At 39.2% G+C, this 24,891-nt stretch overlaps 1 protein-coding gene across 14 annotated transcripts; it reads right to left on the bottom strand.

The window, feature by feature from the left end:
* Positions 1-769: 769 nt before the first annotated feature.
* Positions 770-24,295, bottom strand: LOC115745760 (symplekin). 14 transcript variants are annotated; one of them, XM_048271165.1, is made up of 28 exons: positions 23,854-24,295; positions 23,586-23,745; positions 22,263-22,355; positions 22,075-22,189; positions 21,798-21,966; positions 19,589-19,763; positions 16,450-16,575; positions 15,838-16,311; positions 15,088-15,705; positions 14,760-14,828; positions 12,133-12,249; positions 11,813-12,058; positions 11,412-11,459; positions 11,206-11,325; positions 9,377-9,532; positions 9,224-9,286; positions 9,024-9,131; positions 8,859-8,942; positions 8,741-8,788; positions 4,716-4,790; positions 4,105-4,200; positions 3,929-4,009; positions 3,770-3,841; positions 2,406-2,450; positions 2,228-2,311; positions 2,017-2,120; positions 1,725-1,897; positions 770-1,600 (listed from the first exon to the last, which is right to left on the bottom strand). In XM_048271165.1, the coding sequence occupies exons 1-27, from the start codon at positions 24,069-24,071 to the stop codon at positions 1,741-1,743; spliced, it is 3,921 nt and encodes a 1,306-aa protein (XP_048127122.1). In that variant the 5' UTR covers positions 24,072-24,295; the 3' UTR covers positions 770-1,600; positions 1,725-1,740. The 14 variants fall into 14 exon arrangements, 9 of the variants coding, with proteins under 9 accessions (XP_048127122.1, XP_048127121.1, XP_048127123.1 ...); XM_048271164.1 differs by having other exon boundaries at positions 770-1,629; XM_048271166.1 differs by having other exon boundaries at positions 800-1,897; positions 15,088-15,699.
* Positions 24,296-24,891: the final 596 nt, after the last annotated feature.

The raw sequence follows: 24,891 nt of genomic DNA on the forward strand, positions 1-24,891 counted from the left end.
GATGAAACCTACTCACATATTTAAAAGTCAACCAAAAGTTTAAGTAAATATGTTAACAAACACCATATGAAAATAAGGCCAGTTAAGACCCCATTAACGAGAGTTGTGGAATATATTAACAATCTTAATCGATCATCTGCTAACTTTTTTTTTTTCTTTGGTCGAATATCTTCTGCTAACTTGGAAGTTAAGAAAGTGAATTATCGACCAAGAGAAAAAAAAAAAACGAAGGCTAAGAAAACCAAAGCATTGGATCGGACTCCATCGTTTTATCGAGGAAAAAGAAAAACCTAGAATCTGTTCTCATTTGGAAAAGCTCACCGAAATCCTAAGCCTTAAATGCAAAACACAACTGAGAACTAAACTTATTGACTCAATTAAATCTTAGAGTTTTATAATATGGTTCTTTTGAATGATGCTATAGACTACGTGGCGTTAAAAATTTGCCTACATACCCTCAGTAAATTGCACTTTTCACTGTAAGTCTTGCCACCAGAATTGAACAGTATACGAGTCCATTGCACTTTTCTACAAAGATCTAAACTTTAATTACACCAACTGAAAAGTTCAACGGGTAGAGTACATCAATAAGATTTATGACTTTTGAAGCCATTTTCCGTTGCTTGTTAAAGATCTTCAGCGAAGACTCTGAAGCCAGCCGCAATGAGTTTAACTCCAAATGTGCCTTGCAAACATGTTGTATCTGTCACTCGGTATTTGATGGACAAGCAGGAAAATGAACCAGTACACAAAACTAGCATAGTTTTTCAGAAGTCGTAAAGTAATAAGTTGATGAATTCCATCAAATATCCCCCGAGGCATTCACATTGAAAACCAACTCAAACATCCTTCAGGAATCTAAGAAACGTCTCCTGTTCTGTGAGAACAATAAAATACGAAGTAGACATCGTAACAACGATAAGCCAATGCAACTGAATGTCGCAAGGTCCAAGCAGATTTCTTGATTCTCCCAGTCTCCCTCGCCGAGGGTAAGGAGATACATATCCAGCCTTCTCCCAAGTCATAGGCCGATGGAATAAACATGGGGAAAGCTTTCAAGATGAATATCTTCCTTGTCTTGATCACGCAAGGCCTTCCCTTTTCTATTCAATGAAGCCCCATGCAGAATAAAATATACTCACAGATGAACGATGCCCCTTCCTGTGAAGCTGCTCATCCGCTATCAAGATGACCCTGCTATGTGCACTGACCAGGATATTATCCTGCATCAATTACCTGCTGTATGCTGGCAATGTGTATTGCCGAGAGAAGATGAAGATGTCCGGCTAACCAAATGTGCAACGCACAAACACAAACTGCCCTTTGGTCAAGCAGTGAGAGCTGTGCATTCTAGCTCCATCAAAACTCCGCCCAAATGGTGAGAATTTCTTGTTATTGCACCAAATCTACAATGTACAGAATTCATAAGATACAGAACACATACTCGTTACAACTCACTGTTCAACCTGAGTTTTGATAGAATGAGGCAGGCTGTAACTGTAAGCGTCAAGAGTAAGACATGTCGGGAGCCTCCCTTAACTTGAGTTATGGAGCATGAAATAGTACTGGCTTTTGAGTTTAGCCAATTGCAATCTCATAGCTGACAAAGATCGCAGTTATTTAGCAGACCCAACAAAGGAAAAACAGAAAATTATCCTACAATCAATTGAAATTGTGTAGGAAGAACTATCTCATCAGGCTAACACAAGCAAACAGAAACGTACACAGAAACAATCAAAGTTAGCTAGCATTTGATGAATCCTTCTCATTTACAACTTCTTTATCTGAAGTGCCAGTATCCCCTGTCTGAGCCTCACTTGCTTGCACATGACTTGGAGCTTGCGAATCTGGAGCAATTCCCAAAACAACTAGAAGAGACCTGAAGATGAACAATGGCCTAATTCAAGATCGAAAACATAATAATCTTGAGATATAAGGAGGCATTAGTCCCTCTTTTCTCTTCTTATCTCTTGAGAATAAGTGAAGGAAGGAAGAGGGAAGGGGCTCAGGAGAAACCTGGGAAGAGAGGAGCGTATGTCAGGCTGGGAGGCATGAGCTACCAAAGGTTCCTTGAGTGCTGGCATCCTATTCAGGGCATTCTCCAACTGTGCAGGAGGCAGCTATATAGCAGTCCGAGAGCAAACCAGATAATAAATGAGTTCGTAGTGAAGTCACCATCAACTGTCCAGAAGAGGGGAAAAAATTGAACAAAAGTTAGCAGACAGACCTGTAGTAGCACAGTAAATGACTGAGGCTTCGTCGAGGCAGCGCACTTCAAAAATCCCACCCACAGTTTAGGATATTTCCATATCTGCAAGAGCACATAAATCAGCTAAAAGAATAAACCTTCACTAGTTGCAAACAGAAAAAGTACCAACGCATAATTGCAAGTATCCCCCCACCACCTGCTTGCTCACGAGGCGGGAAAGAATCTCCATTACAAAATCCACCTGAGACATTTCATACGTAAAACAGAGTCAGTCAAGGCAACAGATAGCTTATAAAAGTGCATAACATCGAGAAAAAGAACGAGCAGTACTTCTGCTGTGCTGGCAAGTGACAAGAGCACTGTAAAACAACAAACAGCCTAACCATCTTCTGTGGGAGCTAAAAAAGTTTCCTATTGGAAAAGCGCAAGCATTCCTCACAGAAAATGCAATAAGATGGTATACTACTATATACAGGTATTTGTCTCTCAAGATATGACCTGTATGTGTGCATCTACAGTTTTATGCAATTAGAGTAAGACGGCATCTTCTTGTCCATGTCTAAACCTTGAAATCAGTGTGCAATCATCATCTAAAAGCTGAATTTGTTAGAGAATGACATGGTTTACGCATTATCTCTGCACATTACCCCTCATCTGAAAGCTAGAAAAATGAGAAAGTCTAAAACCTATAGGCCTGATTCATGTGGCATAAGAACTGTCAAAGACTGTCAGGTAACAAAAAGAAAAAGGAAATCCCCGAACAAGTTAAAGGGGAAGTGTGAGCATTTGAACTCCATACTTGCTGCTCAGGTTCCATATCGAAAATTCGAGTGTATAACTATTTCCTATAAAAGTTTAAGCTATATGAGAACAGTGCGACTTAACACACATGATGAACGGTAATATCACATTATGCAGAATAATGAACATGTCAGAGACGGTAAAGAAATCTGTTACCACACAATGTCCACCATATCCATAGCGCAATACAGAAGAAAATTAGGGTAGAACAAGTCTTGGTAAGTCTATAACAATATATACATGCAATTGAATAATTATGGAATATAAAAAGTTTTTGCTTATACATGAATTCCAACTTGAACCCATAACTTATCCCGCTTACTGCAAAGAAGACCCCACTAAAATTATCAGACCAGGAAAACATACACACAGGAGGGGCTGAATATATTTTGAGTCTCTATACGAACCTAATTTACTGAAGATCCACAACAAGCCTATAGCAACGCATAGGGAAGAAATGAGAAATAGTGACTTCATCATAGATAAATTAGTGAAACTCACCGTCAGTCAGACAAAAAACAATTCCCTACTTGCCTCACGATATCATAAAATTAAAAGAACAGCGCTCTATATGCAAAGAACCAGTCCAGCATTGGTCTGCCATGAAGAAGAGCAGCCCAAACTATAAAAGAAAGGTTGCCTCCTTGGCACACTCGCTTGGGCGGGGATGGGACTAATTTTCCTAACCTAAGCGGAATATATGCAACCTGTTTGCATTATATCAGCAAGTAAAGGCAGTTGGATTCTTAACGCTCTTACCAACGCAGGAAAGGCACCTATTGCTTGTAAAACAGTTCGCATGAACAACAAAGGAAGAGGAATCTGTTCAACCTGTAGGCTCAAGAAATGTTATTTCCATTAGTTCACTGTTAATTAATTGGAATACAAAATTTTGCAATCGATCCACATGGCACATACCAGTTGATTCAAAACCTTTGCGACCACTGGTTGCGTGAACATCTGCCGTTGCTCAAAGCAAGCATTGCATGCATCTATGATCTGCTCACAAGATAAAACTTTCTCTAGTAGGCAGAGTACAAAATATCAAGAGTATGCTTGACAAAAGAAAGGATAGAAAAGAAGAGAGTGATAACCTTCTTCAAGGGAATCCCATCCCTGTCAGGGTCAATCCCGTGGATAGCAATCAAAATTTCCGCAGGACTTATTAGAGGATCTGTATGAGATGATCCCTGCAGAAAAATATTCCAATGAACTCTACCAAAGGCAATTTCAACCATGAAAATGATGTATCGATTGATGATATGGTACAGGCTTTGTTTGACAATACTGGTTGATGGAATGGAAATTCTTCTATTTCTTTGGATTAAATACCACCGAAATCATTCCTAGGCTTCTGTCATTTTCTTGAATTTATTTGTCCCTTGAAATTTCAAATTGGTCTATCCATTGTTACCAGGTCCAGTTTGACAACCATTGAACAAGCTGGCTCAAAAAGGGAGATCCAGTGGATCGTAGAACAAAGAGAAATAAAGTTATTGACCTTGACAGTACTCTAAGAATTGAGAAATTTTAGTTCAAAGATTTTTTTTCTTTCCTGTTTCAGTCAGAAAGCCAAAAGCTATTCTTTTTTTTATCCTGTAAAGCTGACACAAGAATGAGGGACACTTACTACCTAGACAGATATTGCTTCCACAAAAACAGAACAAGTAAATAGATGCAGAGAGAGACATCACAAGAATGATACCGTTAATATACGAAGAAGCGCAGCTTGCAATTTATCAATTGGAAGATTGACAAGCCGTGGAAATATTAGCAACACCTGCAAAATTTCCAGAAGAGAGCTTAAATTGGCCTCAAGACATGATATGAATTGTGGAGAACAAGAAAATGATTCCGCAAATAAATAATCCAAGAGGGAGGACAAATCATATGGTGAGCAGCTTGAGTTCACAATTACTTGCGCAACATCCTAAAAAGACATCTCAAGTGCTATAGTTTTATAAACCCACCAGAATGATTTTCGTACAATACTGGAACTGAGGGTCTTTTGGGGGGTGGGGGGCGCGAGGAAAGGGAGGGGTGGGTGGGTGGAGGGGTTGGATACTGGAACAGAGTTCATAGGCACAAGAATGGGCCTCTACAGGGAACAAATAGAAGAAACTAAAGCTGCAGGTTGTTAGGCTTCACTTTAGACAACAGCAGCAGCAGCAGCAATCAAGCTTTAATCCACTAAGTGCGTTCGGATATATGCATCATCGAGACATCAAACAAATGTCAGGAAAATCATCAAGTAAGGGAGAGGCATTAATCAGGTCAACAAGCAGACAAGTAAGTGGGTGGAGTGGGTGGCCTTCATTCTCCGCAGACTATTCATGGCAGTTTATGCATGCTTGGGCACCATGGGAGGCCAATAAAAAGATAAGAATTAAAACTATATCAAAGGAGACTAATGTAGAATAAGGATCATGACAAACGAAAACAACAAGATGTTGCACTATTGAATTCAAACGCATGGAATGATCAAGGCTTCATTCCATAGCTTCTATATTATGAAGCATCACAAATTATCTGAACCATTTTTACCAGAACTTTCCTGCTTCTTCTCCGACCCTACAATTTACTTGAATTTCTAGTGGTGGAATAGCCAATTCAACTCCTTCCTTGTCGATGGTCGTATTGGAGAATTTGAAATGTTAAATATGCTCACATGTTGTTAAATTAATGCCTCAAACTTATCAAGATCAGTATGGGGTAGTAAGGACATCGGTATTTAGAAATTGAGTTATGAAGGTAAAGGTTGGTGATTGTCAGTTTTGGCAGCAAAGGGAGCTTCACAACACTAGCAATTGAAGTGTTGTGCTCCAGTTTTCTTTGAGATGACAAATTTCTACTCTTATGGAACACATAAAGAGAAGAACTTTGAATGTTTGATACAATTTAACAAATAAATTCAAGTCGTTTAAAAGGGACAGGTAGCTCTTCAATGATTATTTGTGATGATAAGGAAACATTAACTTCTGCAATTTACGCGGTTGCAAAAGTATAAGCAAGTGGATCCTTACTGATTTGGATAATCTAAAGGCTGATAATTGCTTTGTGACTGCCCGAGAGATAAAGTGGTTACTCCACAGAATTATGCCACTTGATTGGCATCTGCCCACAAGTGACACTTCCCATGTTGTCTCAAACTTCAGCAAATAATTTCATAGGCTAAAATAATGCACTCCCTAATGTCTAACACACTAGGTGCCAAGTTAGGTGCTCCCTTGAGTAAACGGAGGTGCTAAATAAAAATCGTAAGACTTTTTAATTGATAAATATGTAGTAAGTTCTTTAAATAATTTGGAATATTCTTAGTAATGTTCACTCTGCTTTCTATTTGTATTGTAATGCTTTGAGACTAAATGAACAAAAAGATATCATTAAGATAGCACAATCATGTTATTTGTCGTTTAAAATAAAGGCCAGACACTCATGATGTGAACATGCTTGCGCTGCAACAATAACTTTCAATTGGTTATTAACACACATTTAGAGAGAGAGAGAGAGAGAGAGAGAGAGAGAGATGGTTGGGATGAAAAAACAGTAGAAGTCAAACTGGGTCAATGGTTCTGAAAAAAAAAAAAACACACTGGATCAATGGCTGGTACATGCCCTTTTGGCTTAAAGACGCCGTTTAAAATAAAACAGTTGCCATATAAAGCCCAGCCCATATGAAAATAGCACGTATGCCTCTAAGGTTGCAATTTTGAGTCTTTACCAGCACAAGACATGGCTTTTCTCTATCAAAAGGCGTCCGAAGGATTCCTTAAAGAAATTGTTTGCCATATCAACATAATATCAGGCATAGCTCAGTTGTATGGTCCTAGGTTCAGATGCGCTGCCCATAAGCTCCCCCGTAACTTCCCTGATCTTGACTGGCACTTGGTCCAAGAGAAAGGAAGGTCCATACAGTACCAGCTTGAACCGGCCTGTGCAGTCTGGTTCTGAACAGCTGGTTTTGAAAACATTCATTTAAATAAAGTGGTTTAACCGTTTTTGTCATTTGTGCGCTGTCTTTTGCCACCATAACTCTGATGGGAAAGAAGAAACTGCTGAAGCTGGCTGACAACACATGATGCTGTCTGCCACTTCTTGAAAGCTTATCTTAACCTAGGCAGAACATCACTCAGGTAATGCCTCAGCAAACTAATACCTCACATAAGGCGCTTGCCAATGACCAGGTGAGGTAAGAGAAATGCGACTCACCTCACCAGGCACCTAGGACAGCACCTGCTTCACCTTCGACAAAACTGTTATACAAGTCAGCACTTAAAGTATTCTACATTAAACTAAGTGCTTAAATCTGTATTTTATTAAATGTACCTTATTCTACTCACAGGCCAACAAGAAAATAACTAAAATAAATCTAGCGACAATAAGAATGTGAGCTGATGCAGAAACAGTTAAATGGCAACCGAGAAAGAGAAACCCATCAAAGAAGAAAGGTTATAGTCTTACATATCTAACTAAGAGTTATATACAGTCTTACTCATTCTGCAACAACTTCAGGAAAAATAAGAAATTAATAAAGCAATTAATGTTCATCGAATGAAAATTCCATCAACTAGCATCATGCAAAAAGAAAATTGCTTATATCATGAACTTATCCAGTCACGAGTAATCCTTAAAAACCAACCGGACTACACCAAACAGGACCGGTCAATCAGCCGGTTGAACCAGACATTGGCCTAAGGTCTGCTAAGGATATGGCTCTCAAATCGTCTACAGTCAATACTAGGATCAAACCAGCATTTACCCCGTTGAACCATTAAAATTGGGTGGTTCGCCCATGTGATGAACCTGATTGAACTGGTTCAGTTAGAGACAAATTTTAAAAATTGCACTCTGATACGCAGGAACTGATTAAACACGTATCATGACTTTGAAAAACCCATTCCGAAGACATCCAACCACTAAGATAGAATAAGGGGTAATGACACAAATGGTCCCTGAACTTTGATCCAATGTGCAATGTGGTCCCTGAATTTTAGTCCAATGTGTAATGTGATCCTTAAACTTTTAATTTCACCAATATGGTCCATGAATTTTCGGAACATGTTCAACTTAGTCCCTAAATTATAAAAAGATGTTCAATATAGTCCTTCCATCAATTCAAGTTTGTGGACGACTTTGAACATTTTCTTATAGTTCAGGGACTAAGTTGAACATGTTCCAAAAGTTCGGGGATCACATTGAACAAATTAAAAGTTTAGAGAACACATTGCACATTAAACTAAAGTTCAAGGACCATATTGGTTAAATTAAAAGTTCATGGGTCACATTGCACATTGGGCCAAATTTGAGGGACCATTTACATTTATTTTCCCTTAAAATAATTATATTGTGCAATTAATTAATACTACAACGGGTAGTCTACTATTTGCCTTTATCTAAAACAATCATCCATGGTGCTGACAGATTTTAACAGAGCTTAAGCCTCGAACTGTGGACAGTATGCCTCTCCTATCTCGGGATGCACAAAAGGGACCATTAAACCACGTACTTAAGTTATTTACCAGCTTTCACATAAATTCTTAAATAAAACCTCTATGCAGTCAAATAGGGGGTTGAAGTGGTCGAACTGCAAAACAGTGGGTTGACCAGTTCGCTCACCAGTCAGATTTCAAAACTCTAATTACAAGAAAATCAATTGATAGATGCATAAATACCAAGACAAAATGTAAGACAATTGAGATTAAAATTAAAATAAAGAATCCAAGAAAGTACCTCGTCTTTTGGTAAGAATGGCAAAATAGGCATTAGAATCTCTATATCCTGTAATCAAACCAGCCATACATCAGCCACTGCCTATGCTTCACCACATATGAGAAAATGAATGGTTTACCTTTAATTTGGAATCGTATAACTTCCTCACGGTAAGTACTAATTCAGGAGAAGGAACTATCCCATCTGTCAGGGAGTGTAAAACCTGATGAAATTGGAAAAGTTATGCAAACTTAAGGTATATCTAGCGCAGTGTCGACATTCTTAGATGGATGAGGGTCAGGACCTGAGACAGGAGGTTTTCACTTCCTCCAGGAGCATCTGATATTATTTCAAGAAGTTCAGATGACGGCCCCATTGTTCGGACTAAAATAGGGGTATGACGGTGAATTGCCTGCAGCACACAACCGATAAGATGAAAAGCTCATAGCAGGAGTAACAACAGGGCAACAACAGGGCCTCCCCTCAAAATGACATTAAAGAAACCTGCTGTGCTGCCGTAGATGCACCTCCATAGATAACAAATACTTCGCGAAAAAGAGAGTGTCTCTGTCAATCAAATTGCAGAAGTTCAATTTTAATTAACACTTCAAAAGAATATTAGAAAAATACAAATACTGTGACAAGCTGAAGCTATACCTTTGTGCAAAGGGCAAAATACAAGGACATGCAGCGCTGGGCCTCAGAGATGGCTACGCTTTCTGCAGCATGCAATTGGCTAGTATCAGATGATCTATCCTCATTGCTTGCTTCCCCCATTGCACGTTCTTCCAAAGGTCTTTCTACATCAGAATCCTGTAATAATCCGAATATATTTGACATTTAAACCAAATTCAATTTTGACATGCACCAGCTAACACATGCTTGAAATATTGAAGGAACAAATCTGAGTACAATACTGTTTTGTCTATGTCAGCCAAAATATGGGGTTCAATAAATACTTCATAGTCTAATCCTCAACACAACCGTCACTTTCCATAAGCATAAACAAAATCTGAAGATAATGCCCTCCATGTAGTTGTGGACTAGTAGGATACAATCTCATATGTTTATGTATGCATGCATCTACCAAATATCGCCAATCAAATTGATACAAACCAATCAATCTGTTTTATCTTTGGCTAAAAAATTATAAGCCACATAACTAATGACCATCTTGACCAGCCCAACTAACCCAACTCGCAGAAGAAGATTCTATTCGTCGCTAAACATCTGATTTGTCAGGCTTTGCCCCATCCCTTCAACTAAAAGCTCCATATTCTCGTTGAAACATCTAAGAGCATCTATGAACAATCTTATATGAGTTTCCATCCTTATCAGAAGAAACAGGAACAATTTCTTGGTCAAAAATCATCTACAATATCCTTGTGTTTACCCATTAGTCCTTTCTGCACATTCTTATATTTTGCATGTTGTAACAACCCAACCCGATCCAAGTGGGCTAAACCCCAAGAAAAAAAAAGGCAATAGGACAAAGCTCACAAGAGCCATGATCAAAGACAACAAATTATCAGATTCACTTGGTGGCAGACAATGATATGTGACTTGTCTTCAACAAGACTTACAATAGATATAAGCCACGCTTAACAGAACTTTGCGGCTAAAGGGAACTTGACAGATAGAGGAGCTCAAAAGGTTATTGTGGCACAGAAACTTTAAGGACGACCTCAAGTGATAGAGAACAGCATCCAGCACTGAGGGGCACAATGGAGCAACACTATGTGGTGCGAAGGCTCTAACGAGGAATGACTTGTGAATGGTATGACAAAGCCCACTTTACATTGACAAGGCAAAGAGAGGATCGCATGGAAAAGTGGCCCACACCTTGATGGCGACAAACCAGAACAACATGCTTGGTGTCGATTGGGACAGGCAATGACAGAGATGATCAAGATAGGGCTGACTGGGTCCCTAAGTCCCAAAATGGAGGGACTAGATTGGTGTTGATGTTTGACATAGAAGGTTTTTCTGTGGCAGCTGAAACGAAAATCCTAAGGTACTACATTATTCCTCAATTGAATCAATGCAAGAGTACATGACATGCTCTATATCAATAGCATAAAAAGACAAGCTAATTAATGAGGGAATCCCTGCCTACCTTATCTGAGTAACTACATATTCATCAGAAAGATATCTCTATGACCCGTAAAGTTCCTTCCAGCATACATAGGCATCATAACCTTTCTTGAATGACTAGAAGTTCAGTGGAAATGGCTCATTTCGAAAAGAACAGTGGCTGGTACTTTATTTGTTTTTGAAGATTACAAAGCTTAACTTCTTTGCTATCAATCCCATATCAATTCTTTGTTTAGAACTGAATACTATATTAACGCTTTGTTCTTGCCTAGAAAATGAGAATATATGTCAATAAATGTATCTTAATAATATTCTCAGGAATCATACAAAAGCAAGTCAAGAACAGTGGCCTAATGCTAATTTTTCCCAATCACAGCTGAAAGTTATGATACCTTCCCTTCAAGTGCCACTTTGTCCAGAAGCCCAGAGCTAGTCACTGAAAGCAACATTTCCTTTGCAAAGTCTTCTATTCTTTTAGCAATGGATGATAAAGGATACAGTTTGTTTGCTACCTGCCAAAGAAGACAATGTCTGTAAGGATCTACTAATAAATGAAGAAGCAGAACAATTTTGCTACAGCTAGTTGCCCATATGTTACCAGACGGATTGCCTTCATGCGGACTTCCTCCAAGTGATGAACTGTACTCTGATAATTAAAAAGAAGGAATAAAGTCAAAAAACGAAAAATAAAATAAAAGGAAGATGTACTCTTATTGAGACACCAACAACATTCAGTTTTTTCTTATTAGGTGCCCTGCCCCTATACGCAAAGAGAAGCACCAATTCAAACAGAAGGGGACAGCACAATGAGAAAATGAAAAGAAATCATAGCCAAAAAAGCAATATAAAAACATAATTAATATAGTTTTAAAAAAAAACTAAAAAATTCGAAGAAAGTGGAATGCAGGCAATTTACAGTGAGAGTTGCATCACAACCTAAAATTGAATCGTGAGCAGAAGCAACAAAGAAAGCACAACAGTTGTGTCCATAAATAAAACCTGCAAAGAGATTTTCAAGCAAGAATCTCGAATTGGAGGGCGGAGCAAGATAAGACTCCAAACAGCACTCAGACCCTGAGTGACCCGATCTCCAGCCTGTAGCTCCTTCTCGGCCTTTTCCACATTACCAGGAGAGCATAAGCTACCTAATAATTTCAAAACTGACTGCGGAAGATGAGGAACTTCACCAAGCAATCTGTTCAGAGATTTGTCAGAAGGTGGAAAAGCATCTTTCAATGTTTCTGCCTGCATATGAGAAAAATAAATTCGTAAAGTTTGCATTGGAGGCAGGAGTTCAATATAGTCGAATGAACACCCACCACATTTAAAAGCAGTGATTCGTAAGAAGAGGAAGCAGTTGTAGAAGAGAAAAAGTCACGTTCCACTTCTGCCTCCCCAAATAATCTGTAGAGGAGATGCAGTGTCAACTCATGTCCCTGAACAAATTGAAAATCAGAGTCAGCATCATGAAACTAAAACTTTCAGAATAAGCAAATCTAGACGTATACGAGAAAGGCATGCATATGCAATAATCCTCTTAGTACCACAGGGGAAACCAACAATCCCTTTTTATATGACAAACACTGGTCCCAAAGTTGATAAGATTGAAGAAGCCCAGGATAAGGAAAGAGGTCATCAAGGGTATATCCTTGCAACCAACATCTGCCAGATAGTTCTTTCACACAAAATAAGAAAAGGGAAGAGCTTGGTAATGAGATTAGAAGGATAAGGTAAATATAACTCCTAAACAAGTGCCTTCCAAGCCGAACAAAAATAAACATAAAAAATATTTCATGGCTAAAAGAAGGCATAATGATGATTTCTTTTGCTATCACTGAGAGACCCGAGGAAGCTCGATTTGAAAGACAAGTCAGTTTCGACAACCCTCAATAGCAAAATAAAGTGCCTAGCTAACTAATGCCTTCTTTCTTCAAAGAAAACCCAGCTCATTTTCTGCTACATCTATACGGTAACTTGATCCCACAACTCGTATCTGCTTCAACTTACTGAGAGTTCTCTATAGGCATCATATATAGATATGATATCCAACTAGATATTTTGATAACATAGGCCTAAACAGTAGTAGATAATACCCACTCCCAAACACACGCTAAGTGACAAGGCAGGGCATAAATCGCTGCATCAGAGGCTTTGCCGCCCACTATCCCACCAAGGCTTTTAACATTGACCCCACGGTCAATGAGCCCAGACAATGCTATTGCCTATCTTACTCAAAATTCCACGACTGAATATAGCCCTGCGAAGCCTGAGTCCTGAAACTCTCTCAAGTTGCCCCCAGATTCTCATCTTTCCTTTCTCTGCACATTGACAAAGGGGCAGCAGCTGCCAAGAACCAACCCCACTGCTGTATAGATGGGTAGACACACACATGATATAGTAAGAGGTTTCCTCTTTAGAAGAGATGAGAATCCAATAACAGTGTACCAAGATGTTTTGCAAAGTTTGGAGAAACTCGATCTCAATTAGAGTCCATTCTTAGGAAAGACGATTACAATAGCTTGTAGAGGCAGATTCAGCGGCTACCGACAAGCAATCGTTACAGTTCAATATGCACAGGCTGTGTCTACCACCAGCTTAATTGTCACTCCTGTCAATACAGCAATACAACAATAACTTCCATTTCATTAAATTTGTTATAGTTACTCTTCAACCACTTTAACACTTCAAAACGTATCCAATTGGTATAGAAGTTCAAGAACTCATATGGGTATCATTATCAATTGGCCCCACTCCACACGTCTTCAAGGGCCCACTTGTTTCACTGGTGTCGTTTGCCAATTTGGATTAGTTTTTGACCTAAATGGACAAACTCCTAGTGATTGTGGTGCTGATGACATCTGCAATAACTCTCAAGGATAGAGTGGCAATTATGTTGTGGAGGTTGAGGTGATGGTTAACTAATGGTTGTTATAGCGGCGGCAAAAGCAGATAGGACTGATCATTTGGAGAGGAAAGCATGTACTGGGGGATAAAAAATGATGCAGAATAGCAGTTGGCACCAATGATGAAACGTATTCATATTGGACATTCTCCATTACGTTAACAAGAGGAAGAAAGTGCAGTTTCCCTATGGCTATTATTGCTGATGATAAGCAAGCAACACAGGTACCAAATGGCTAAGTCACTGGATGGTGAGGGATGCAACTCCCTTAACTTCAATCTCGGTAAACCTCTCCAGGTGACTGGATGTTGTCCATGCCAACATGCAGCTCCCTTAACCACCTTCCTAGCCATCATTTTTCAGGTCTCATGACGCTTATGTCTCTCACATGCAAACGGGACTGCGAAAAGCACATGCAATTGCTGAACAGAAGGACACAAACGAGAAGTAAACCTACGGAAGAAACTTGGCTCTGATACTCTGTTAGAATGCCCGTCCAAATGCTTAAATCATAGGTAGATGGATACTAAATAAATAAGGCCTATTGAAAACCTGCGGCTTGGGATATCTTAACAATTTCAGACTTACACAGAAGAGATTCTATGGACCTGAACATGCCCAATAGGTGTGCGAATTCAACTAGACAAGCAAGCCATGGCTGCTAAGCATAGAATATCACAAGAGAGACCAAAATAACAACTTCTGCTACAAATTCTTGTAAAGTAAACTTGGGGCTAACCGGAGCATATGTTTTCCCAAAATTTAAGTTCGTTAGTGTTAGAATTGAGAAAATCCTTCAAAATTGGGGTACATGGTTGGTACTTTCCCAGTCACACCAAGAAATGATTACTTAAGTAGATTTTGTTTTTACAACATAAGCATGCAATTTTCCAATTCTAAAGGACAACAACAACATGGGTTAAAAAGGACCAGACCCGGGAATTAGGAAAGAAGATTCAATGTGGAGACATGAGAACACAGGGATCTTACCCAACAAGTTATGTATTGCCTATGCAACAAGTGAATGATGGGATAATCACTTACCTCATGATTCACATAATCTGATGATATATGCTGATGTAGCAGTATCCATGGGTCTAACTCCAAGGGAAACTGCAATTTAAAGAAGAATTAAACTTATTCAGTACTTAACAAGTTTAATGGAGCATTTCCAAGTGTCATATACAGCTCGGTAGGGCCGCAAATTATAGATGTATCTTACCTATCATTATCAAGTATGTCACAGAGTTTTCGTCTCATTCCCAGTAATAAGAGAATCATTTTTTAAGTGATGATTGTGCAGGGGATTCACTCCAATGGAATCATTAAAAAGATTGTACCTTCTGGTAGAAAAGAGAAGAAGAAATTGTACCTCAACTCCCAGATAAGAAAGCAAAGAAGAGCGAGCTTCTGAACCTCCAGCCACTGCAACTTCCTTATATGTCTCAATAATGCGGGTGAATGCTGATTTCTGCAACTGATCTTTCTGTTCATCAGTCAAATCAATAACAGGGGCTGACATCTTGGGTAACGTAACAGGAGAAGTTAATCCAACAGAAGTTACAGATGAGGAGACTGGAATGTTGTCATCAACAACCAGCGGTCTGGGGCTAAGCTCCTCATATCTATCGTTTGAAATTGATGGAATTGACTCTACTAATGATTTCCCCGATTGACTCGTATCTTGCTCTTGACCATTATCTTCAATACCCATGGATGCTAATGAGGAATCAGGCCGGTTTTCTGAGTGCCCAGCACTATGGCTGGATGAAGCAAGACCAGGTATTTCACTCTCTAAGTTTCTATCTTCATGGATATCAATCGATAGCATCACGGAGCCCGTTTCTGTTCCAGCTGAAGCATCATTGGAAGTTGGCAAAGCAGTTGGCGAAATAGAACTCTCAACCTCATTAGTTTTATCCGTTTGAAGAGCAACATCATTTGTTGCTGCCACCACATGAAGATCATCTGGCTTCTCAGGCTTCTGCAGCTAAAGCAAATGCAAACTTCTCACAGCAATAAACAAATGAAAAGCTTTAAAAGCTCACGGAGAATGGAAAGACGAAAGGTCATCAACATCAGAAACTACGTGGAAAAAGGGGACGAGAATTTACCGCAGTACCTGTTCAGCAGCCAGTATAGAAGATATCTGTGGAAAAGCACTGGAAAGTGAAAAAACATCCTGCAGCCCCTCTTCATCTTCATCGGCTTTAGGGCGATCAGAAGGGAGATGACACATATTTGCCATGACCACCTCAGCCAGCAAGTCTGCAGATATAGTGGAAATAATGACCTCTAAAGACTGAACAGCTTTTTCACCCTGAGCAACCAAGGCACCAAACATGGCAACCAGTTGATGCACAGTTCCAGAATCACTCTCTGCTTTGGAAGAGAGTGCTCCACTCGAAGCATTTTCTTCCTGATAGACTCTGCCTTTTCTGTTCAATTCATTACTTGATTCTTCAGACATGCTAGGACTTGGTTTGATTCGTTTTCCAGAGACATCCACCTCAAAAGTGTGATCCTCTGTTTCCACTCTTTTCCGCCCTCTACTAATTTGGGTAGAATCATGGGGTGATATAGATGGTTTCTCTTCCTGCCAAAATTCTTTTCATCATTATCCAGAAATTTCAAACCAATTAAATGCTTTCTATTTTCTCGGCCCGGCTAGGTCTAGCATCCAAGCATAATTAAACATTGTTAAGTGAAAACAATCCACACAACAAACCAGTACGTCAGAAACTGAAGGCTCCTCTTTTCCTTCTAAACTTCCATTTATCTTGTAGTCTTGGTCAAGGGTTTGCTCAACTACTGGTCCATCTTTCATCTCCCTCACGGCATCAAGTAACTGATCATGCCACTGCAGAGACCAGAAACTCACAATTATCTGGACTAACACCAGTTCGTAGAACAGTACTGACAACCAAAATTAAAAATAGATAATAAGTTCAGCAGCAACAACTTAGGGATATTCATTGAGTGAAGTGCTTTCAAGATAGGCTCAAGTCAAGTCTGAGAATATTGAGTTATATGCTGTGTAAAATGATAGATCCAAAGTTTGAGCTCCATAGACTCCAGATAAAGCATTAGGCGCTGAGTTTTCAAGTTGATACAAGCACGATGCCCGTGTTATGCCCAGGGTTCAACTTGAAAAAAATGTCCATGTTAATCATATCACTAATTAAATTTCTTCTCAATGTGTAATCAACATTGCCCAATTGTAGTTGAAAAAATACTTTAGAACCATTTTAATGCATTCAAACTCGAGTGAACAGTACAAGAAAGTTTTGTTCCAAGAATTTGATAATCCAATAGGTTAAACAATTGAACAATAAATCAACTCAAGTTGCAGAAAAGAAGCTAGCTATAGATGCCTTCAATTCATCATCCTTGATACCGAACCTCCTAGAGAGCACCAAAAATTTAAGGAAAGGAAAAACGCATATAGCTTCAATTATGCTGTATTGTATCTGTTTTACTCGCCATCCTTTTTATATCAGTGTTTGATCTTGCTCTATTACGAGAGTAAAAATGTTCACTTTCCTGTACTCTATAGTCTTCCTTGCGCATTTGTCTATGGCGAATCTTACTTAAGAATTGGAAATCTAGAAATCTTCGTGAAAAGAGTACTTGATAAAATGTTCAAAATCAGCAAAGCAATGAGTAATAAATTTTTTATTCCATTTAGCATTCAGTCGTTCTTAAAGCTTTCGAAAAATGGAATAACATGAGTGTTTCAAACACTCAACAACATATTCTTTGGCCATGTGTACCATGTAGAAAGGTTCATGTCTATACTCCTCATTAAAGTGTAAAAAGCAGTAAAATTGAATAATGAAAATAGCATTCTTGCATTTTCCTTGATAGCTTTGTCCTTGTTAAAACATTATTCTTCAGATTATCTACAGTGAATCATTTTTTTTATTGATTCTCGCTCACTATATATCTCTTGTAAATTCTATGACAAAAGAAACCATGTCATTTCATCCTTTGCTTAATTTTCCATTTGAATGTTCACTTTAAGAAAAGCAAAAAATATAAATCTGAAAATCTTAAAGGTAGGTATTTTTTTTTTTTTTTTGGGTAAAGTTAAAAGTAGGTATTGTTGATTTCAGGAAATAGAATTACCTTAAAAATGAAGAAGAAAAACAATAGGAGAAAAGCTGAAAGGCGGATAAAGAGGAAAAAAATCTGAGGTGTAGGTGTCGCCCAATGTAGTGAGCCACATGTCACTGTTTCATAAGCTCTTTGGGTGCATTACAATACTCAAGATTCGTTTCATGATTTCTCATGCAAAACTATGTATTCTTGTGTGTGCAAGTGTTTGGTCTTGTGTGGACTTAAAGAATCTACTTAGATTCTCCTTACATCTGGAGAATATTTAATGCGGATTTTCAAGGGATATTCATTCCACTTATATGAAGAGCAAGCGTGTGTTAGAGCTATCTGTGAGAGCTGATTAGGCAGTGGGACATTTAAGAATGTTGTTGTGCTTGTACTTCTGTGATGATAGAGGTTGCGCAACACAGTGGTTGATATGTGCCACAATAAGAACAAGGCCAACAACATAGGAAAGTGATCTCTGAGAATTGTGGTGATTCATTTGGGAACTAGTAGAACATGATGGATGGGGATAGACTGTGATATGGGTTCACTAAAGGTGGAGTTTGCTTGTGATTTGCTTGAATCATGGATAGGAAAAAATGTAGGAAACTTCAGAAGACAGTGCAAAAGGATTTCTAATGTGGATTCAGAGGTGATTATGATGGATGTTAGATTAATTAAATATTAAACCATGCCTTCATCTAACAGCTTAAGCTTTTAAAACAGTTAGTAGTGGTCCCACAATATTTCACATGATATCGGAGCAGGAGATCCCGAGTTTGAATATTCCAAGCCCCATTTGCCTCCCAATTAAATCTAGGCAAAAAGACCAAACTAAGTGTGAGGAGAAGTGTTACGGTAATTAAATATTAAACCACGCCTTCATCTAACAACTTAAGCTTTGTCTCTTTCATAAGTAAAAAAATATGGTGAGAGGGACTGAAGGAATTTCTTTCCTCCTTCCTTGGTATATTGTTGTAGCTAAAAGTGTCGTCTTGATGAGAAGGTATTCTAAATCTGACATCTGCATTTTCTATGAGCAAAAGACTAGTAAATGGTGCAGAGATTCAGCATCCCTTGTGAACAGGGCATGATTATTAGGGTTTAATAGGCTAACTTTTATGAGACTTACCACTAATTCCACAGCATCGCACTTTGGCATATCCATGCTTTAATGTTTTAGTGAAGGGCTGCTTTTCAGATTTATGATGATAACTAGATCTTTACAAGGGGTTTGATTGAGCTGAGTTGAGTTGATTGAACATGGTACGTGATAGAATACCACATAATTACAGCTTCAATATTTTCTCAATCCCAGTGCCAAAATTTAATAATCAAGATTTTTTCACACTGCAGTGTTCTCGTTGCCTCCACTTTCTATACTCCCAAAGAGTAAAGTATTATTTTTACCTGCCTCCTCCCCACCCCCTCCTTCCCTCTTTCTTTTCCCTTAACATTTGTCCATCCTATTTTTCACTCCGTCAGACCCTCGTGTTGAGCTTTTCAACTTTCTCAGATGTGCAGTAAAATTCAAAGTAACGGATAGAATTCTTGCAAGTAATTATCCAGCAAGGAATTTGAGAAACTACATTTTGAGATGATGAGAAGCTGAGAGAAGTAGAAAATGAGGAAATAAACAAATAGAAACTCGGTGACCGAATATTGAGAAAGTCACAAGCAGTTATATATATGCATGGGAAATTCAAAATTGGAAAGTATGAGTTCACAAACTTGAGGACACAAAGAAATCCACTGTAGTAAAGATATACCAGTGCAACACCCGGATAGGTGCTCTCTAAGCAGGAACGAAAAGCATTTTTTAGTGCAAGGCGTACTCCAGATACATGTGCACCCTTTGTAACAGAACTTGTTGGATCCAAACCAAGAAGAACTGGCAAAATGCGTCCATAGTATGCAGGCCTTTCCTTGGCTATTGCAGAAACACTGGTAAATAGATCAAAGGCACGGACAAAATGGTTGGAAGACAGAAATTTAGAAAATTGCACGCGTATTCAGAAATGACAGAGATCATCAGTCATAAAATGATATAGATTAACTACGCAGCAACACCAATTTAAACTATTAAATACAGTTAGGCTGCATTTGGTTGGTGAGATAAAATGCATGGATATGATATAAGTAATCCCACCGGGAATTTGAAGCAATCCTCAAATGAGATTAAGTCCAGATAAACCCGGATATGAACTAGATCAAATTACCCCAAGAAAAAACACCAAAAATAATCGGAATTAAAAAAAAGATAAGAAGAGGGTGGACTGTGAAGGGGAGCTCAATGGACCACAAAGCATGGAAGAGAGAGTTCACCATCGACAGGTAAATATACACAGTGACAAGCACACGGTGGTCCCACTCCTAAGGCAGTGACCACCATGACTGATTTGTCCCCTTTCTCTTTCTCACTCACTCTCTTTCTCTTAATGGTTATGTCTTTTGTCACAGTGGTCTTGGTCGACCACGTCGACAAAACACCACCCTGGTGGATGTTATCAATAAAGGCAACCACCATCAGCTGGGCGGTTGCCTACCTACGGCTGTTCGAAAAACACCCAGTGGCCCGAAAGCCCCAAGCAACCCAATTTTTTGGGTTAGGTCACAGTCAGTTTGGGCTTATGAGCCTACTTTCGGTTTTCAAGCATCTAGCTACAAAGCCCCACAAAAACAAAGTAGGCCTGATACGGTATATATTTGTGAGTTTGGTCTAAAACCCCCCCAATTTGTTTTCCACTCTCGTTCTCCCCCCTTCTCTTCTTTAATATCAAATAACTTTCATAAAACACCATCAACAATACAATGCCGAACGACACTAACTGCCGATGAAACCAGTTAGACCAACGAAAACCATCTATCACTTTCAACCAAAGACAAAACCAGCAGGCCACCATGACAATTATCCGCATCACCCAGATAACCAGTTAGCTCAAGAGAAACCAACTCCAAATCTTGTGACAACAACATTCACCAGAAACATGTCTCTACCACCGCCAATTTCTTCATTGACCATAAAGCAACTAGAGATCGAACAGCCAAACCTCCAAGAAATAGAGTTTCATGTGTTACTTTGTGACTCTGCACAAAATTTGGGAAAATTTCACCATTGCTCTATGGTGTATGTTCTACATCTACTAGGGAGCTCTCATTTCCGATCTTTTAGACACGTTGCATTCCAAGGTCAATACCATTTTCCTCAGATGAAAAAACGGGCCATTTCAAGAGATATATCATGTAAATAGACCTGGCTAAGCCTGAACCAAACCAAGATTGATTACGTTCGAGCCAGGCACCCTAGAATCATATCAGACTAGCCTTTGGAACTTAGGAAACCATGACCTGAAAAGTTCGGTCTGAGCCTATTTTTTCATGTAAGCCTAGTCCTCCTGACCCTTGAATCTAGGGTCAATTAATTTATTTGATGTTGTAGATTTATTCCCGAATCAATCCTAGGTTCGCCAGACACTTGTAAGACCAGGATACATCTTCCTTGCCATATAAGAAATCCAAGAGAGACTTTTTCCAATACTAACCTATGAATCTCCTATCGACTAAAGGCAGCCTTAAAGGAGCAGATTTACACAGCATTCTTCACCTATTTCAATTCTCAACTTGCCTCATCCCAAAATCTTTTCAATAGTATCTGCAGTCTTTTGAGTGGGGATTCTAGAGCTTTGCCAACATTAAAACAGTGCCAATTAAACTTCTGAATAAACCATAGTTTCCATCAGAGCAGCGAAAAACAAATGACACAGGTCAGTCAAACAAGTAGGATTTGCTTGAGTCACCTTTACTTTCCGTCTGTGAGATTTATCCAATCACTACTGCATAGAGATTTTTTTTTTTTTTGGTAAGGACTGCATAGAGATTTTTGATGTCTTCTGATATGATTTTTGTAAGTTATAGCACATTAGCACACAAAAGTACTTGAATAGATTGCGTATACAATAAACATAAAACACTATGTACCTATTAATAAGCACGACGATTTTTAGATAACTGAGAGATTTCACTGTTGGAGACCTTAGCTGATCAAGCAATAAAACAAGATTTTTGCTAGCTTCCGTAGCCAAATCCCCAACATTTAATATAGGATGACCACCACGAAGCCATGATGCATTGAAGCCCAACAAGTTTCCTGGAACAAAGGTCACGTGAAGTACAATAGAAACCAGCAGAATTTGCACTTAGTAAAAATCACACAATACAGTTGCTGCGATTGCAATGAACCAGACATTCATCTTACCTTCTAAGCGCTGATCTGAAGGGGGCTCCGAAGATCCATTAGGATCAGGCGTATAGAGTAGAATGATTGCTTGAACAAATTTCAGTGCTGGCAACTTTATCCCGTCACTTCCCGGCTTGTGAACAGGTTTCAACGTGAGTCACACATTGCAAAAAGTTCAATTTCAGCATCCACAAGTTATTGCTTACCTGGAAAGCTATTGAGTATACTTTATCCTTGAATTTCAACATCCATTCCCAAGATGACTCCAGTGAATCATCCAGATCACTAGTATATAGTCCCTAAAACATCTCGGAAACAACAAAGCTATTTAGGAATAACAGTCTCCTAACTATCCATATGAGGTGTTTGCATGTAAATGTTAGGAGGCCAAGGCGGTCCAGTGAGCTAGAAGAGATACCATCGTCATGCAGCAAAAAGATATCGAAAAAATTAGAAAAAAAATGTGAACACTCCAGCCAAAATTCACCAGGGAAATAGATAGAAACAACCCATTAAGCTAACGACAAATTAGAGGAAATTACTGATAGAATAATTAAACTTTAAACCACGCCTTCATTTAACAGCTCAAGCTTTTACAATAGTTAGCAATGGTTCCATAAAATCTCACGTGGTATTAGTGTAGGAGGTCCTGAATTCAAATCTTTCAGGCACTATTTGCCTCCACAATTAAGTATTTCCATACTTAATACTAGGCCAAAAAAAACAAAAAAGAGACCGAACTAAGCGTGAGAGGGAGTGATTGAACAATTAAATATTAAACCACACCTTCATCTAACTGCTTAAGCTTTTAGAACGGTTGACAATGGTCCCATAAAATCTCACAATTACTTTAAATGTTTGACTTGAATCACCTAATTTAAATAAGAGAAGAAAGGTTGAGGTGGCCATGGGTATCGTCTAGTGCCCTCTATAATCCATGAGGTTGCCACCTTATGTTAATAAGCATGATTTGCACATACAGACCTAGCAAAGATCTTCGTCCATAACATGTTTGTGGCTCTATAATCAAGACCAAGGATTGACTGGTGCAATCACTATCACACCACAAACATAGAAGATCAAAGGAAGTTAATCTTCACTCCACTGTCTAAAGTAAAATGATTATTGCCATTATGAAAATTCCTTGGCCGCACATCTTGGGGTGAGTACACCATCACACATATTTGACTTACTTCAGACCAGAAAGTAACATCAATGATGTTAAAACAACCATGTAAGCTGACCCGAGAGCTTCTCTGGGAGGTCCTTTGGTAATATTGGTTGCATTTTACAACAACACCCCAATGGATAATGACGACATATAGCGTGAAAAAGCAATCACCAACAAATGAGCTAAGACAATATTTGCAGTAACAATGCGACAGATTCCCAGTGATCTCTTTCAGAAAAGTATAGTTTCAAGTCACATAAAAACACTGAATGAGCTTCTATTCATCACAAAGGTTACAAGCTGCAATTGCAACATCCACAGCACAACTATTCAAAACAAATAAGTAGATAAATAGTACCTGGATTGCAATTCTCTCGAAAGTGTGACGAAATAAGTCAATACCGCAACTTATAGCTTGGCGAGCAACTGGCGGCGACTCATCGTCCAAGACCGAAATCAAAACAGGCACCATTTCAGGTAGAAATTCTAGCTGCTTAATCCCAATTTCACCAATTATCCTACACACGGCACCAAAGGCGCACAGTCAAGAGGACACTTCAACTTCAGAAGAGTCCGAACAACAGACACACACACGCACACACAGAGGGTTTCAGAACGAAGCTTACTGAGTGATGAACTTGCGCACGGGACTGAAGCGGTCGGAGAGGAGGTCGAGGAGCTGAGGGAGGAACTCGGCGAGCAGGACGGGGTCGTCCTGCAGGAGGTCCTCCTTCAGGTCGCGCAAGCGGCCGAGCTTCGAGGGGATGTCGGGCGACCCCTTGGCGGAGCCGACGAGGCCCGCGAGCCTCTCTCTGGGAGTTGCGGCGGCCACGATCGCCACCATCGGCGCAGGAGCATAGGCCGAAATGGGGATCCCCAACCCGGACCGGAGCTCCGATTCGCCGAGCTTTGCGAATCGGAGAGGGACTGTGAGCCTGCGAGAGTTGCGCAAGGACCCTTGAACGGAGGAAGAAGGCGAAGGAGGTAGACGGGTGAAGAAGGAGCTCGCGCTTACGGTTTTTCGCTTCGCTTTGTGTGAGCGACGAGCGTTAGGCCTCTCTGTTCTTGCTGGGCTCTGTTTCCTATTCTTGATCGCGCGCTCCCAATCGGATTTGTGGGCCCACAATTATTTTCTTGCATGGCCAATTTTATTGTATGGATGTAAATTTAATATTGAAATTTTACAACTTTATCAATACAGTCCTTGACCTTTTTTGGAATTTCAATATAACTATTCTGACTAATTTTGACATGTAATTGCCTATTTGTCGTTCGATCATCGCCAGCCATCTACATGGTATACAAATAGAGAGAACTATACCAGAAAGTATTTTCGATCCGCAATCGATCGAAAGGAGGTATATCGAAATTCCACAAAAAAAAAAAATTAGAAATTACGTTGGTGAAATTAAGAAGTTTATAATTAAAAACATTAAAAATTACAGAGTAAATACACGACAGGTTCTGAGATTTGAAATCATCCTCACCCCTAGCCTCCATAACCCTACCTTGTATAGGCAGAGGATCAAGGATACCCCATATAAGATTCGAGGGAACGTGTTTGTACAAAACCATCTATTTTCCTTACAGATTTTTCATGTTTAAATGCGTCAAATGATGGAAGGAAGCCTTTGTAATTTTTTTCAATTTTTCTTACATGATCA

Source organism: Rhodamnia argentea, chromosome 10 (assembly GCF_020921035.1).
Source record: "Rhodamnia argentea isolate NSW1041297 chromosome 10, ASM2092103v1, whole genome shotgun sequence".
Classification (NCBI taxonomy): Eukaryota; Viridiplantae; Streptophyta; class Magnoliopsida; order Myrtales; family Myrtaceae; genus Rhodamnia; species Rhodamnia argentea.

Excerpts from the sequence above, each read along its gene's own strand:
- LOC115745760 (XM_048271165.1), bottom strand. The coding sequence starts at position 24,071 with ATGGTGGCGATCGTGGCCGCCGCAACTCCCAGAGAGAGGCTCGCGGGC. Across the intron at positions 11,460-11,812 it reads GCTTGAAAATCTCTTTGCAG|AGTACAGTTCATCACTTGGA; the intron begins GTTTTATTTATG and ends TTTAATTATCAG. Across the intron at positions 2,451-3,769 it reads TAGGTGCCTTTCCTGCGTTG|GTGGATTTTGTAATGGAGAT; the intron begins GTAAGAGCGTTA and ends GAAATGTCTCAG.